The sequence below is a fragment of the Propithecus coquereli genome, unplaced genomic scaffold, assembly GCF_000956105.1.
Source record: "Propithecus coquereli isolate 6110/MARCELLA unplaced genomic scaffold, Pcoq_1.0 Scaffold56, whole genome shotgun sequence".
NCBI lineage: Eukaryota > Metazoa > Chordata > Mammalia > Primates > Indriidae > Propithecus > Propithecus coquereli.
The window spans coordinates 8026506-8042788 of NW_012151507.1; the positions used below are offsets into that span (position 1 = coordinate 8026506).

The 16283-nt window shown below is 50.8% G+C and overlaps 1 protein-coding gene across 1 annotated transcript in view; it reads left to right on the plus strand.

The window, feature by feature from the left end:
• Positions 1–11831: 11831 nt before the first annotated feature.
• TNN (tenascin N) overlaps positions 11832–16283 on the plus strand; it is a 51733-nt gene continuing 47281 nt past the window's right edge. Inside the window, exons 1-3 of the mRNA XM_012657727.1 lie at positions 11832–12269; positions 13671–14045; positions 14465–14728. Coding sequence (XP_012513181.1) covers positions 11861–12269; positions 13671–14045; positions 14465–14728 — 1048 coding nt within the window. The 5' untranslated portion in view covers positions 11832–11860. The remainder of the gene's footprint in view (positions 12270–13670; positions 14046–14464; positions 14729–16283) is intronic.

The window sequence follows — 16283 nt, forward strand, 5'->3', positions numbered from 1 at the left end:
GTCTGAATTGGTTCAAACCGATGGTTTGTATTTGTAATAGCAGGGGAGAGTCGGGATACAGGACGCACAGGAAGGGGTGTGATGGGGCAATCACAGAGAACTTCAGAAACTTGATTCTATAAATCACGAGAGTTTCTGGAGGAATTTGGGCAGGGGGCGCCCTGATCAGACTTTACGATTCAGGGAGAACAGTTGCCAGTGTGTGGGTAAGCACCATGGCAGACCTCGTGCCATGGCAGACCTCACGCCGTCCACCAGCGCCCTTCTCCCTTCCTTTCTTTACTCACAGAGCTCTTGAGCTTGCGCTGGGCACAGGACCGCCCTCTGAGAGACGCGCCAGCCTCTCTGGCAGCTATGTGTGGACATCTGGCAAATTTTGGCCGGTGGGATGCAGCAGAAACACTTTATGCCTCTTCTAGGCTATACGTGCCCTTATCCGAAATGTGCATCATCCCCCACTGTGCAGAAACAGGGCTCCTCAGAGCAATGGCTGGTGCCGGAGACAGGGTGGGGAAAGTGCAAAATGAGCCCGGGATACCTTGCGGTGCCAGAAAGTAAGGAAATGCTCAAAGAATGATGGGGGCGGGTTAAAAGCACCTGGGAACCAGCCTGAAGGGCTCCCCTGGCCAAATCTGGGGCACTTTGAGCAAGAAAATAAATAATGATAGCAAAGGAATATAACCTATAGAATAAAAAAAGAATATGAGTCAATTTGAATATAGATTAATAAAACAATTAATTCATAAAATGAAGGTGAAAGAGGAAAAGTTGTTCTTTATAGTAGATTCCATCTAATATGCGTAAAAAGAAAGATGGAATTAGCAAAGTCACCATTTGACAGCCGCCATATTATTACAGTAACTGTTGCAGGCAAGAATCAACAATGGGTGTTAAAACTAGTGGGTGAAAGTATAAACAGAAGCAGGACATTTACATGGTTTAAAAACATATTCCCACAAAATGCTTATTAAATAAAAGGGGGCAAGTATCTACCATGGAGAGGCCTGGCAGAGATCACCTTAGCCAAGGGATCCCAGGCATCCTCACCAACACGGGGACGGATTGCTGTCAAGGGCCTCCTGATGTGATGTTTGAGGACACGCCACCTCTGCGGTACTCCTGCCAAAAATATATAACCCAAACCTACTCAAGAAACACCAGACACATGCAGACTGAGGACATTCTGCAAAATAACGGACTTTCACTCTTCAAAAATGTTAAGGTCATGAAAGATAAAGACTGAAGAACCATTCCAGGTTAAGGAGACTCTGAAGACAGGACAACTGCGGGCAATGAATTTTCCTGGATTGGATTCTGGGTGAGGACATTTTTTTCTATTGGTATAAAAGACATTTAGAAAGGCAATCCATGGAATTTGAATACGGTCTGTAGATTAGACAATAGTATTATGTCAATATTAATTCCTGACTTTTATTGTATCGAGGTTATGGAAGAGTATGCCCTTGTTTTGGGGAAATATCACACACTGAAGTTATTTAGTGATAAAGGGATGAAAAGGCAAATCATGGCTTTAACTTGTTCTCAAATGTTTTAGGGGAAAAATATAGAGAGAGAGTGAATGAGAAAGCAAATATGGTAAAATGTTAACATTTGGAGAACGTGGGTGAAGGGTATACAGGAATTCTTGGTAATTTTTTTTGCGATTTTTCTGCAAGTCTGAAATGATTGTAAAAAAGTTTTTGTTTTTGTGCTTTTAAGGAATGAGCATGCATGCCCTCTGCCCTCATCCTTTTGCCATTCCTGTTGTTGGGGAGATGGCCCTAGAGAGTGGTGGCCGTGTCCTGTGGATGGTAGCACCGCCCAACCATCCCGGGACCACCTTCTTCTGCTGTTATTGAAGCAAAATCACCCTCTAGCTCATCAAGCTACTGCGTTGGGTGGGGGAATCTCTTTGTTCCAGCTCTGTGTCCTGCACCCGATTAACACAGGCTGGAAGAAAGAGAGGCTGGAGGAAGGTGGTTTCTTAGGAGCTTGTTGCACTGGTTTAGTTCGATCTGTTGAGGGCACGGAAGATGGGTCATGGAGAGAGCTGGTGAAAACCACTCATTTGGGGAGAATTAGTGAAAGGAAATTAGGAATAGGAGAGCAACTTGAAGGGGCAGCAGAGGCCTAGGAGCCGCTAGGCAGATTTTCCCATTTAAGAACCAGATAAAAAAAGTCCAAGAGAGAAAGATGTTTGGGGGCTGGGAGATTTTCTGGTGACCCCAATTCCTACCACTCTAGTCACCTCTGTGTATAGCTGTCTCTGATTTCAGGGACAGATAACAGAGCTCTTTGTGGTTGTAAGTGAAGAAAGGCAAAAAACTATGAACGCATCTGGACTCAGGTGGAGATTATCACAGACTATTTAGTGGGATATATAAGAAGAATAAAAAATGATAATAATCACAATAGCAGCTAATATTTATTAAGTCCTCATTGTGTCCTTAGGACTAGTCCAAAGTCTTTACATGTATCAACTCATTTAATCTTCATGATAACCATACTACATTGCTCCTATTTTAGAGATGAGTAAACTGAGCCACAAAGAAGGTCAAAGGTTATTTGCAAGTAGCTGACACAAGCTCCGAGTGCAGGCAATCTGATTCTGGGCCCACCCTCAAACTTCTGGGGGCAGCTCTTTGATCTCCCATCTTTCCTGTTCTCTTCCTTCTCTTTTCCCTCCAACAAGATTTGACGCTGACATAGGTGAACTGAAAACATACGGGCTCCTTCCATTATGTCGTGGATCTTCAGAATCCACTTCCCGCGGGACAGGAGAGGGACGGGCGTGAGCAAGGGCAGCAGGTGTGGGCCGGTGACCTATTGTGATGGCTCTGGTTCACAGAAAGGATAAAGGTCTGTCCACCTGATGGTGAGAGAGGAAGGGTGACCCCGGAGTGGCACCGCTGTCCTTTCCTGGTTGTGGAGCTCTTGTGCAGTTGTTGCTCAGGAGCCGTCTGGGAGGGGGAGGGGTGGGAGTGGGCTGTGGGAGCGAGAGCCCTGGGTCAGCTGTTGTCACTCTCGGCCCCCCTTAGAGCCCTGCCACTGACAGGCGTGAGATGACGGAGGGAGGAGGCATGGGGTCTCAGGAGGTTCTGTTCCTGAGGGTCTCTGCTCATTTCTTTCTGTGTTAAAGGTCTTTTCCTATTTTATTATTTTATTTTATTTTATTTTAAGTCAGGATATTATGGGGGTACGAACATTTTGGTTACATGCAATGCGTTTGCCTCGTCCAAGCCGGGGCTCCAAGCGTGCCCTTCCCCCACACAGTGTGCTCTGCTTCCATTAGCTGTGGGTTTATCCCCCCCATTTTAAAAGCTCTAGGCAATAAGTCCCCAAACACCTGAAACAGGAAAAAGAGAAAGAAACTTTATAAATGCACTTTGGAACCCTGAGTCCAAGCTCCCGGCCAGGAGACATGCAAACTCCTTTAATATCTTTATTCTGGATCCACTTAAATGCGAACAGCCTCCAGGATTTTTAGCTGCTGTGTAATCAAAGGAAAAAAAGAAAGGGGAAATGTATATATTTTTCTTTCCTACTTAGAATAAGAGAACGAATGAATTGCTCATTATCTCTTAATGGAGTCCGTGCCAGGAAGGGAGGAAAACACCCCCAGTCCTCCTTTGCTCCTCCTCTGGCCTAGACGGGATTTAAACCCAGGGAGGGAAGCCAGGGAGAGGAAAGAAGGAAGGACCAACCAGCACCGAGGTCTGCAGCACAAAGGGCCCGGCTAGCAGGAGGCGGCAGTGTTGGAAGCCGAGCCCAGCAGCCCCCAAGGTAAGAATGCAGGTGCCAAAGTCTGTACTTCCTGGAGGAAGGAAGGTGGCCAGGTGGGGGTGAGCTCAAAGGCTGAGGCTCACGTGTCTCAGTTCCTGAGCCCCAAATCCAGGTAGTGTAATTATTTTCCTAATAAGGAGTTAAAATCTGGTTAGGAAATATTTCCCAGGATTGTGTACTGTGTGCTTAGCCAGCGTCAGACTCTGCTCCCTGCCAGGGCTAAGTATGGTTACCTTGTTACCTGGCCACAGACTGCAATAGTCTGCGACGTAGCAGTTTCTACCTGGAGTAATACATTTTTATATAAAATGTTTCCTTTAAGTCTAGCATGTCTTTCTCATCTTTTTTTCTTTGTTGACTTCTTTACAATGTCAAAGGCTTTTTTTTTTTTTTAGGTAATTTTTTTATCTGTTATATCTCGCTGTTCTTTCCAATCCTAAAACAGAACCTTTATTTTAGTTGTGGTCAGGAAACTATTACAATTTTCTCTTTTTGGCTTTTGTGTGAATCAATTAAGTTGATGTTTGCAAACACACTTGAACAGCTTTGAAGTTTACCCAAACATTTGATTGTGCAGGTTTTCATTATTATCCGTAAGAGGACAACTTCTTTTCCTCAAATTCCCATACTATTACCCTCACAATGCCTCAGAGGAAACATTTTAAACATGTCAAGAAATGATATGGTTAAACTAGTTTTTGGAGGTCTTACTTTTTATTTATATGTTAATTTTTGTGGCTGGGAGAGATCTGGGGGAAGGAGGAAGAAAGAATGAGTAAGAGCAGGCAGGGTTTTACTTAAAAGCAGAATACTTGAGTTCCTTATATAAGCATTAACAAAAGAACAAGTCTCAACATGAAAATAGCAAACTACCCACATCTGGACACAGGTTAGCCACAGTTCCGAAAGCCCACTGGGTTCTTGGAAAAGCCAGAGTGTCACCAAGGTACCAGATGGTACCTGCTCAGCCAGGGCTATCTACTGGCAGCAGGCAGAGCACAGGGTCTGCATGGAAAGAATCGGTGCCTTTTGGCATTTGGGCATTTGTTGCAGACTCAGCATCAAGGTGACAGTGTCAGATACAGGAAGAAATAGAAGAATATCTGCATCGGTATCATTTTTCCCAGAGAGGAGGGAAAAAAAACACCTGGCATTCTTTTATACAAGTTTGAACCCTGCTATGTTCCCAAGGTTGTGGGCTACAGCTGACTCCTGAAGGAGGGAAAATAGAACAGACCATTTCAAGTCATCCTGTGGCTTCTGGTTTTCCATTCCAGCGGTGTTCTGTGGCTTGAAATGTAGGGTAGACTGAGCTCTGTTCCTGAGAAGATGCCCGGGGAAATGGTGCCCAGGCCAAGCGGAAACTCTTGTCCTCCCACCGCTCAGTCCGGAGCCTTGGCTCCTCTGGGGTCTGGAAGGAGACATGAGATCATGGCTTAGGTTCTGTAGCAGCATCTGGAGCCACAGTGTGTGAGCTGACGAGGCTAAGATCGCAGGCCTGATCCCCAGATGCACGGGGCTTTGCCTGGCTGCACCACAGTGGCCTCACTGCTAATGCCACCAAGCTCCCTGCTGAATACGTACCCAGCGAGTGTGGGGGGAACAGTGCAAATCCTTCGAAATTAGCAGAGCCTCTTCTTGACAGAAAGCTGGAACTTGAAAGTTACTTCAATATGTGGAAAGCCACACATTAAACTAAAGAAAGGAATTGCAACTTTTCATCCTGTGCCTTTCTTCATTATCATTCAGCTGAAGCAGAGTGTTTCATCAGATGCCTCTCGTGCCCGTGGGGAACAGGGCTAATTGTACACAAAGTAGTAATTAGGCATCCTGGGGCCTGGGTGTTTGGTTGGATGTGGAGCAGGAAGGCCCTGAATTTAGACCCTGTGTCTATTTTTTCTTCTTGTTGAGCAAAAGCTAAAGGAAATTCTTTCTGCAGGAAAGTGAACATCTTTGCCTGATGTTCAGGAAGCGTTTTAAAGTGCTTTGCACAAAGCCTGGCACATAATAAATGCATAGAAACTGGTAGCTACCATTTCATCACCCATTTGTGGCTTTGCAAGGCCGATCAAGATTTAGTTGACAAGACGAAAGAAAACAAGCCTGTGGCCACCCCTGAAAAAGTGATCGAGCCCTGTGGCGGGGTCAGGACGCCATCTTTTATCTTTTCTAGCCCATGGTGGGTGGGAAGAGTTGATGGAAAGAGTTCTCCAGGGAAAGTCATTGCATCTCTGCGGACTCCCCAGGCACTCGCTGGGTATATCCCACCAAACTCGGAGAGCAGGGGGACAGATTGATGCCTGGAATGGGACCATATTAAGCTTTATCACATAAAATCAAATTTTCATTCTCATCCGTACCCTGCTGTCTCATATCCTAAATGAAATGACTCCGCAGAGTTTAATGTCACAGAGACTAAAAATAAAAATGTTCGTAGGTACTTGGTTCAAGTGGAACTTGACCTCGGAAAAACAGACCTGCCTTGTATGTCGCAGGCTCTTGCAGACTGAAGGAGAAAGAGATACGGAGGTGAGATTGGTTGTCTAAGGTCTCCAGTCCAAGATGAGTTGAGCTAGTGTAGATTCCTCAGAGAACTTTCTCTCCTGAACCAAGTACTTGGGTCAGAAGACCCCAGAGTCACGCAAGGCTCAGGTTGTAGACCACTAGCAAAACATGCCTAAGAGAGTTAAGGAAGGAGAGACAAGTTTGCCAGTGACATTTGTGACGTTGATGCATTCCCAGCCGCCACCTCCCTCATTTTCCTTCCTAGTTCAATGATGTCCACCCTGTCATTTGGGGAGAGAATACCTTCTTAAGTGACTCCACTGGAAATCCATGATAATAGTTTTTCTAAAACCCGAAGCAGCGCTTTAATTTGCTTGTGGTTAACTGTAAAGGCGGATGAGGTAATAAGGAAACCAGAGAAAGCCCCAAATTTAGGTATAAAGAACTGTAACAGTGGCTGGAAATTGGCTAATGCTCTTTTTGGTGTAAGTAGTATTATTTTTCTCTGACCCAGGGTGTGTGTCCTTCTTTGGAAAAAAATGAGGTGGCACAGAGACCACCCAGCCCTAGGGTTGGAGGGGACCGTTGGGATTCAGGGTTCATCCTTCTCCCCTGGTCAAGGCCTGGCCAACATCTGCCCTTGTAGACAGAGTCTTGGTGCACTTTGGTGTTTCGTAGGAAGGGAATTCTCCAGCTTCTCATGAGAAACGACTGGGACTTAAGCTCCCTGTGGGGGAAACATAATTCATCTTTCGAAGGGACCATCCATGGCACTGCTCAGAGGGCGTGCAGGCACAGGGTTTAGTTACCAATTTATCAGTGTTTAACTGAGCACCCAGTATGCCTTAGGTTTTCTTCATTTTCAGAAGAAACTCTCTCAAAAGTATATAGCAGGACAGAGGACATTTGGTGGCTTTTCTTCATATAAAGGACATACAGCAGAGAGATGAAGAACATAAACATGGGCAGTGGACAGACCTGGTGTGTGATCCCAGCTCAGTTGCTTATTAGCTGTATAATTTGGGAAACTTACTTCACCTTTCTGAGTGCCTGTAACAAAGAATGACATCAACTGACTACCAGGATTTTGAGAATTAGATGAGATTAATTTTTATAAAGTATATGGCACAATGCCCATCCTCTAATAAACACACACACACAAAATCCAATGGTTATTATTATTTATGTCACAAAATATTACTTTTGCAGGACTGTGCTATGAGGCTGGGGAAACAGAGGGGATCAACACAGCACGGCGGCTGCCGTCTCTGAGCTTGCCGAGATGTCTGGGCTAGGAACATGCTACTGATTTTGGAGCTGCCAATATTTGGCTAAGAATTAAAGCCACAGGGGTAGACAGCTACCAAGAGAGAAGAGAGCACAAACGTAGAGCCCTGCAGTGTATCTCTGAAGGCAGAACCAGGGGGACCGTCCATTCAGCTCATGGTCAGCAGGGCACCCCCCAAAGAACCTTTCTCAAAAAAGCAATATGAGGCAGCATTTGTCCCCAAGTCTTAGTGTGCCTCTGCCTCCCACTTTCCCATGGCACCCAACACCCCTCCCGCAGTCAGAATTAAAAACAGGAGCAGCCTCAATCAGACGGGGATTCTTAGGGACACCTGGTTTCCTGCACACACATTTCCCGTATGTGAATGCCCTTCCTGTCATGCATTCCTACAGCATTGACCCTGCTGTCCGTGGGAAACTACCCCTCAATGAACAATCTTCCCCATTCGGAAACGTGGCATCCTGCATCTTCTGGTGGGATTTGGTGCCCTCTCTGCCCCCTCCCCACCCACGTGGCACCCAGCCTGTGGTCTGCTGCGCGCACGGAAAGAGCGGATGAAGTCATCCCTTCCTTGTGCTTTGAACAGGGAGTCTCTCCTGCCACGTGTTGGAGCGAGAGCCGGCGGGCTTCTCCTCCTGCTCATTACGCTGGACGGAGTGCTAGGCTGAGGATTTCCCCTGCCCTCGTCCTCTTTCGAGCAATCGCCCTGCCCAGGAAAGTCTGAGCGCAACTTGTGGGATCCGTGCGGCGGTACTTAGCAAGGGCATCTCGTTAGAACTCAGCGGGACAGGCGACACCGAGGGCTCCTCGGGGGGCTCCCGGGGTTTCTCATGTTCCAGGATTCAAAAGCAAACACTGTAGAACTGGGATTTGGGCAGCCTTGCTGTGGTTCATGGCAAGAGTCCGTGGTTTTTTTTGCGTTCGTTCAGAACTTGTTCGGAAAACCATCTGTGCTGCATTTATGCCTCGCAGAACAGTGAGTCACGGGCCGCGGGTGGGGGCGGGATGGCAGGAAAGGGCAGAGAAGTCTGCTTTTTCAGTGCTTTCGTTGTCTGGGAAGGAGGTTTTGGGCAGCAGGAACTCGTGTGCTGCCACTCACATAGTAGGTGCTTTAGAGATCAGTCTGTGCTGCTACCGGGGGTGGCAGAAGAACAGCATTGCGCACCCGGGTTTGGATCTACGGTGCTCCGGGCCTGAGCCTCAGTTTCCACCTCGGGATCAAGTGGAGGATATGTGTGCGGCCATTTCATCACTGGGCTGAGCATTTGAAAAAGGCAACTGTGAAAAATTATTTTATCCTACACCTGTTTTCCGACTCGCTCTCCTGGCTGTCCCACTTGCCCATCCTCTGACAAAAATCTCAGGCAGATTTCAGAGCTTTTCAACCCACTTTTGGTCTGAGAAGAGACGCACTTTTGTGCAGGCAGATCCATTTCAATATCGGAGCCTCAGTTTCTCACCAGGCCCCAGCTTTCTGGAACCTGCAGGCAAGTGGGAGGGAAGGGCCGGCGGCTGGCTGGGTGCTTTCCTTCTGCCACCTCTCCCCGACGTGCACGGCTGCTCCTGGCTTCGCCAGGCTGCTGCCCAAGGGTGGGTGGCGGGTTAGCAAAGAAGGGCAGGGAGCTTTTATTCCGCTGGGCTGTTGCAGTTCCCTCTAGCTTTGGATGCCCTCGTTACGGCAAATGCTCCCATGCTGGCCCATCCCTCCTCTGTGGGAACTTTCGGTGGGTTCTTCAGAGAGTCCCCTCTCTACCCGCCTGGCGCCTCTGCCCGTCCTTGGCCCCTGGCACGGCACACTTCTACTGAGCTGTGGGCCTGCACCTCGGCTCCAGCCCACCGCTGCCCTCTTGGCGGCTCTCACATGCCTTGTTTCTGTGCCATCGACTTGTTATCACCAATGTCTAGGGCACAGGCCTCGCCCTCTGTGGCCTCCCTGCTTTCTCTGCCAAGCAGCCTGTTCCAGCCAAGTCCCCACCTCTGAATTCCTCTGCGTCAGAGTCGGGTCCTGGTCTCTTTGCCCACACGCCCCTGTTCACCCTGACCCCACCCCAACTCCCCCAAAAGTCCAGTAGCTCAGCTGTCTTTGAAATGTGTGAGCACTTATAACCCACTGTCCAAACCTCAGGACAACAAGAAACGTCCCACTGACCATTCCATGATACCTGCAAGGTGTGGAGTCCAGTGCCCAAGATGTAGAAGGCGCTCAGAAAACATGAGCTATTGTTGTTATCATCAGTAACACTCGCTTCCGATGACAGGAAGAGCCAAGGAGGAAGGAGTGGGAGGACAAAGGGGTGACGTGAAGAAAAACTCTCCCCTGGTGCCATTCTGTTTAGTTCATGGTGGTGGCTCATCCCTTGGGTACAACGTATAGTAAAACTGCCCAGATGGGGGAACTGCATAGGGACACATAGATACTGAGCTCATTTGTTATTAGTATCAGCATGTCATATTGATGCAGAGTGAGCACAACCAGGTGGCCGTAGGTTCGAATCCCAGCTCTGCACTCACTAGCTGGGCAACCCTGGGGGAGGACTTTACCCCTCGGGTCTGGCTTTCTCACCCTCTGAATGAGGAGAGTAACATGGACCTTACGTAGCAGCTCTGAGGACTAACTATGAGGATTAATGCCCCCGGCCTGCCCGGCACACAGCAGCAACATATAACAGTTAATATTAGTACTATTGTAATATTATTATTGTTATTTTTACTAGTAATTCTGCCAGGACCCTTCATCTTCTATTTCCTCCACCTCCTTATACTGAATAAATGACTATTAAAAGTTAAAAATTTTATAGAACATTAGAATTTGGCTTAATGACCAGGAAGGCGTATTCCTTTTCTGACCAACATAGTTGAAAGATGCCTTTCAACACCCTTCACGGTAAAAAAGATGAAGAAAAGGAGGTCACAGTCAGTAGCTGATTAAAAACAAAGTAAACCTAAAAAGATTCCTTGAGCACTTATTAAATGCTGGGCGTGATGCTCAGCGCTGTCCACATCAATGCCGGGGTGCAGGGGCACGTTGGTGCTACCCGGATGGGGCTGGGGCACCGGGGGAGATGGGCTGGGAGAGGGGTCGTTCTGCTCCCCGACTGCCACGCCGCCTCCTGGTGGCTGAGGAGGCCAAACCTAACTACCTGCCCCAGCCTGGGTTGCCTGGCCTGACTGACAAGCCAGGCCATCCATGCACGGATGGATTTGAGACACAGCGACCAAACCCCTCAGCATGGGGTGACTGTGCTCCTGCCACAGGAGGCCCCAAGATGAATCAACCCAGGGTCCTGTCCTTAAGAGGTTTAGTGGGGAGACAAGCTGTGTACGAGAATTACTGCAATGTGAGGTAAATCGCCAAGAGAGCAACGGAGGGGACCCGTCCACTTCTCTGAACACTTAGCAGAAATCAGGTAGATTCCAGCGGGCGAGGAGGAGGGGGACAGGAGAAAAGACTTCGTGGAGAAGGTATTTTACTGGAACTTCTGTTTTGCTGGCTCGTGAATGGGTCGTGAGCAGGACTCTGGCCCTGCAGTCGTGGACTCGGGTCTGAGCACAGGGTCTGCCCTTCCTGACTGCAGGACTCGGGACCACCCACTCCACCTCTGGAGCCTCTGTTCCTCACCCGTGCAAAGCAGCACGGCCCGGCAGCGACCAGCACGGACTCTGCAGTCAGACTGTCTAGGTTCAAATCCCGCCACCCTTAGCTGAGTGCCTCTGGGCAAGACATTTAGGGTAGTGATGCCTTAGTTTCCCTATCTGTAAAATGGGAGTCATTATAGTTTATTCCACAAAGGATTGTTGTGAGAATGGGATGAGTTAATAAATGTGAAACACTGAGAATAGTGCCTGTCACATAGCAAGTGATCTGTGTGCAGCCATTATTGTTCATATTATTAAGAAGAAGCATAATATTAGGGTTGTTGTAAAGATTAGGGATGCGGGGGATCAGAGCCTTGCGCACAGTAGGCCCTCAATACAAGAGAGGTTATCCTTGTTATTACTAGAGCGCATGTGACCTAGAATCAGAAGTGAAGGGCAGGGCATCTCACGCGCTGTGAGCAGTGTAAGCAAAGGCGGGAGGCAATGCGTGAGGAAGGAACAGAAAAGAGTTTACTTTGGATCCTCAGGAGATACAGGATGAATTCTTTCTGCTGCTTTCTCAGCTTCCTGTGGACTCTTAGGATCTGTTAAAAAGGCCAATTTCCCTCAACAAATCTCCGTGGTCTTCTTTTGCATGTTTTTCTGGATACAGGCTTCCTGGAGGGTCTTCTCCCTGCCTTTCCAAGAATGCGTCTCCAGGGGATGTTCTGCCTCCCCTTGGGGCTCCTGGCTGGCTCTGTGCTCCTCGCGGCTTCAGCCCCGGCCACTCTGGAGCCTCTCGGCTGCAGCGACAAGGAGCAACAGGTCACCGTCAGCCACACCTACAAGATCGACGTGCCCAAGTCTGCCCTGGTCCAGGTGGAGGCCGATCCTCAGCCCCTCGGTGACGATGGGGCGTCCCCCTTGGCCCTGGGGGAGGCTGGGGAGGAACAGAACATCATCTTCAGGCACGACATCCGCCTTCGGACACCGCAGAAGGACTGCGAGCTGGCGGGCAGTGTCCAGGACCTCCTGGCTCGGGTGAAGAAGCTGGAGGAAGAGATGGCGGAGATGAAGGAGCAGTGTAGTGCCCAGCGCTGCTGCCAAGGAGCTGCCGGTGAGCTCACCACCTGGTATTCATTCAACACACATTTGATGAGCCCCTAATACGTGCCAGGTGTTCCACCAGCCTCATGAGCACTCTGTGAATCTGGTGTGTTCCCACCGCTCACTGTGGGTTTTCTCTAGGGGGCCAGATCCCTGCTATTTACGCATTTATCATTGGTAGTAGCTCCAAGGGGCGTCTGGAAGCTTGATCAGGGAGGGGACCAGTGGCTTTTGAAGAGAGTCTAGACTCCTGGACTAATGCTTCCAGACGGTATTGCTGCCAGGGGCTGTCTTACCTGTGGATCCTATCTCTATTCAGAGGGGAAGCAATGGGATATGGAGGAGAGAGAGAGGGCCTTGGAGCTAGACAGAAATGGGTTCAAATCTCAGTTCTGCCACTTTCTAGCTGTGTGACTTGGGGCAATTACCCTTACGTTTCCTCAACTGTCCAATGAGGATAATTTTATCAACTAGTTCACTTCTGAGAGCTAGAGATGTGGTATAGAAGATTCCTGGCCAATAGCAGATATTCAGCAAATTGCAATTATTTTTATTAGTAATAAAGTACTACTATTTAATTTTACAAATGAGGGTTCCCTCCCCTTCCTTCCCAATCCCCTTTTAAAACACAAACTGCCCAGGCTGAGCCAATAATAACGAATGGTACTTTGACACAGGCTTTTATGCCTAAAGGGATTGCTAAGTTAAGAGCATCTCCTATACGCCAGACACGGAACTAGGCACCAGGGACGCTGCCATGACCACACGGCATGGACTCGCCTCTGAGGGGCCTCCGCCCTGCAAGTGCTTTTAGGAAACAGGACGCAGGAGCTGGGGCCAGAGAAGCGACGCCTCCTGCTGCGTAGGGCCGGAGAGGGGGCCTGGGGAAATCCTTTCCCTCACGTCTCACGCCCCTGATTGAGACTGGGCTGATTTTTAGCTTCTGCAGTTTCACTTTTCCAGGTTTCAGTTAGGCTCATCGCACAAGGTCGCAGCCTTGCTGGGTCCAGGGCATCCCCCCCATGCTAAGACAGACTCCAGCCTGCCTCTCCTTGCCCCCCAGCTGACGGTGTCAGGAGTGGGACGTTTAAGGCACCTTCACAGAAAGGCACTAGAAAATGACCACCAGTCAGAGGGGAAGGAACCAGGAGAATTCACACGGGAAGGAGGGCGGCTCCTGCAGCTTTTCAGGTAGAGAAAGGAGGAAGAGTGTGTAGGCTTTGCGCATCAGAGAGTCTGGCTGGGAAGGGCCAACCCGCCTCCCCTACGGAGCCCCCCCATCCCACCGTCCTCCTAAGAAAGAGCCACGCAGACCCCGAAATCACCAGCGCGCTCCTCGGCGTCTCCGGGGAAGGAGATCCCCGCCCGCGGCCCTCCCACCCCAGCCCGCTCTTTGCCCTCTGCCCCCCAGGCCTGAGCCGCGCCTGCAGCGGCCACGGGACCTTCTCCCCGGAGACCTGCAGCTGCCGCTGCGAGCGGGGCTGGGCGGGCGCCGCCTGCGAGGAGCCCGCCTGCCCCGGCGCGTGCAGCGGCCACGGGCGCTGCGTGGACGGGCGCTGCGTGTGCGACGAGCCCTACGTGGGCGCCGACTGCGGCTTCCCCGCCTGCCCCGAGGACTGCAGCGGGCGCGGCGCGTGCGTGCGCGGCGTCTGCCGGTGCCACGAGGACTTCACGTCGGAGGACTGCAGCGAGCGGCGCTGCCCCGGCGACTGCGGCGGCCACGGCTTCTGCGACGCGGGCGAGTGCTACTGCGAGGACGGCTTCACGGGCCTCGACTGCGCCCAGGGTGAGAGCGCAGACGCGCGCGTTTAACCGCAGTCCACGCTGTCCCGGGGAGGGTCTCCTCCCGTGGCCTACGTCGGAATCCCCCCGGGGGACTTGTTCAAACACACATTGCTGGGCCCCACCCCTAAAGGTTCTGGTTCTGGGGTGGGCCCCAAGAATTTGCATTTCTAACAAGTTTCCGGGTGACACTTTGGGGCCCGAACTTTGAGGACCACTGGTTTTGTGTTCTGATGGCCGTGTGTGCATTAACTCCCTACCAGACAGCAACTTAGAGGGGGTCGGGAAGGGGGCCGCGCACAGGCCTGCACCCCCACTCATGCTCGTGGCGTTAGGCACGCAGCAGGGCTCGGTGAACGCTCTTTGGCCAGGACTCCAGCCTCCCTCCTCACCCGCTCCGTCCCGTTCCCGTTCTGCCCGCAGTGGTGGCCCCGCAGGGCCTGCAGCTGCTCAGGAGCACAGAGGATTCCCTGCTGGTGAGCTGGGAGCCCTCCAGCGAGGTGGACCACTACCTGCTCAGCTACTACCCGCTGGGGAAGGAGCTCTCCGAGAAGCAGATCCAGCTGCCCAAGGAACGGCACAGCTACGAGATTCCCGGTTTGCTGCCTGGAACCAAGTACATAGTCACCCTGCGCAATGTGAAGAAGGAAGTTTCCAGCAGCCCACAGCATCTACTGGCCACCACAGGTGAGGAAGTAGCCACATGCCCAGGTTTTCCTCAAGTGGCCCCGTGTTAAATGTTTTCTCCCCTTGTCCCCACAAACACCCTCTACTCGTCAGGCCACTGCCCTGATTTGGGGTTTGAAAAACAGAGCTGCCGCAGTCCTAGGTTCTGGGGAAGAGTCCAGTTCTCCCTGCCCTTTCCCCGCTCTGTGATTACTGGGTCCTCCAAGCCAGCGTTGGGTTGGGGCCCAAGGAGGCCTCTCTGTCCCTGAGATTAGTAAGGTCTGCACCCCCATGCTGGCAGCCAAAGGGTACACCGGCCTCTCCAGCCCGGCACTGAGCCTCCAAGGCCACTCAACACGCTCAAGTTGGTGTGGATGAGAGGCTGCTGAAGCCACCTGGGCCAGCAGGAAAGACAGGACACACCTGGGATAGCTGAAGAAAGTTTAAGGAAGACGTTGTTCACAAAGCTGTGGGTAGGGTTTGGATGGTGACGCAGGAGAGCCAGCGTCAGTGGGGCCACACCCAGCCTGGAGGGGCAAGGCATAGACCATGGCACTTGGATCCAGAGAGGGCTGCACCAAAGGGCTGCCTGAGGGGGTGGTTTTGGTGGGGGGTGCAGGCAGTCCACCGTGTCCCCAGAGGGAGGGAGTGAAGATCAGTTGCCGAAGTCTCTCTCCTGTGCTCTGATGTGCTGGTGACTCCCCCTAGCCCAACACAGACGCCAGAGGGCCAGGGAACCTGGCCGACTCGATTCACAGGAGTCATAACCTGCAATGCAGAGCGGGATGGAAAGCGTTGGAGGCTGGGTCTGGAGGAGCAGAGTCTCTGGTACCACCAAATGCCACCGAAATGTTTGGTGGGATAATATCCCTTTAGAAATTCTCGTTTCCTCATGAGAGTTCTTAAAGAGCTTAGATCCTGAAGGATTTGGAGAAACCTGTTGGTTGAGTGACTCTGATTCATTCTTTCACCCCAACCCATTTTTACTGAGCCTGCGATGTATCAGGCACTGTTCTAGGTGCTGATAAAAATGCTCTGCCCCCATCCTGCCCTAAACTCCTGGGGAAAGATTTGGAGCATGCAGATGGATGGAACTTCGGCATGCAGTTGTCTTTGCATAAACGTCAGGCTGCCTGTCCTTTTTTGGTGGCGGGGATAGGGTGGGGCTAGGGACGGGTCGGTGTTGGAAAGGCCGTGGGAGACTTGGCATCCCAAGGGCGGTTTGTGATTGCCTTTGACAACGCCCTCCAGCCAGAGGCCCCCAGGAACAGACGACCCCTGTAGTTGAACAGCTTGGGTTTCTTGATTGTTTTAGCATGAGAGGCTGCACACCACGGGGAACCGTGGGGGCGTCTCAGAAAGAGAGTGTTAGAAAGGCCAGGTCATAGAATTGGGGCCTGTGTTAGGTCATTGGGGGAGGGTTTAAGGAGGCAAGGATTTGCTTTGGATTGGATGCTGTCAAGAAGCAGGGGTGATTCTGTGGGTGGGTATCGTAGTGAATCTTGTCTAGGAAGAGGGCAGAGCAGAGGCAGCTAAAGCTGTGCTTGGTAACGGAGCAGCAGTCCAGCCAGGACGG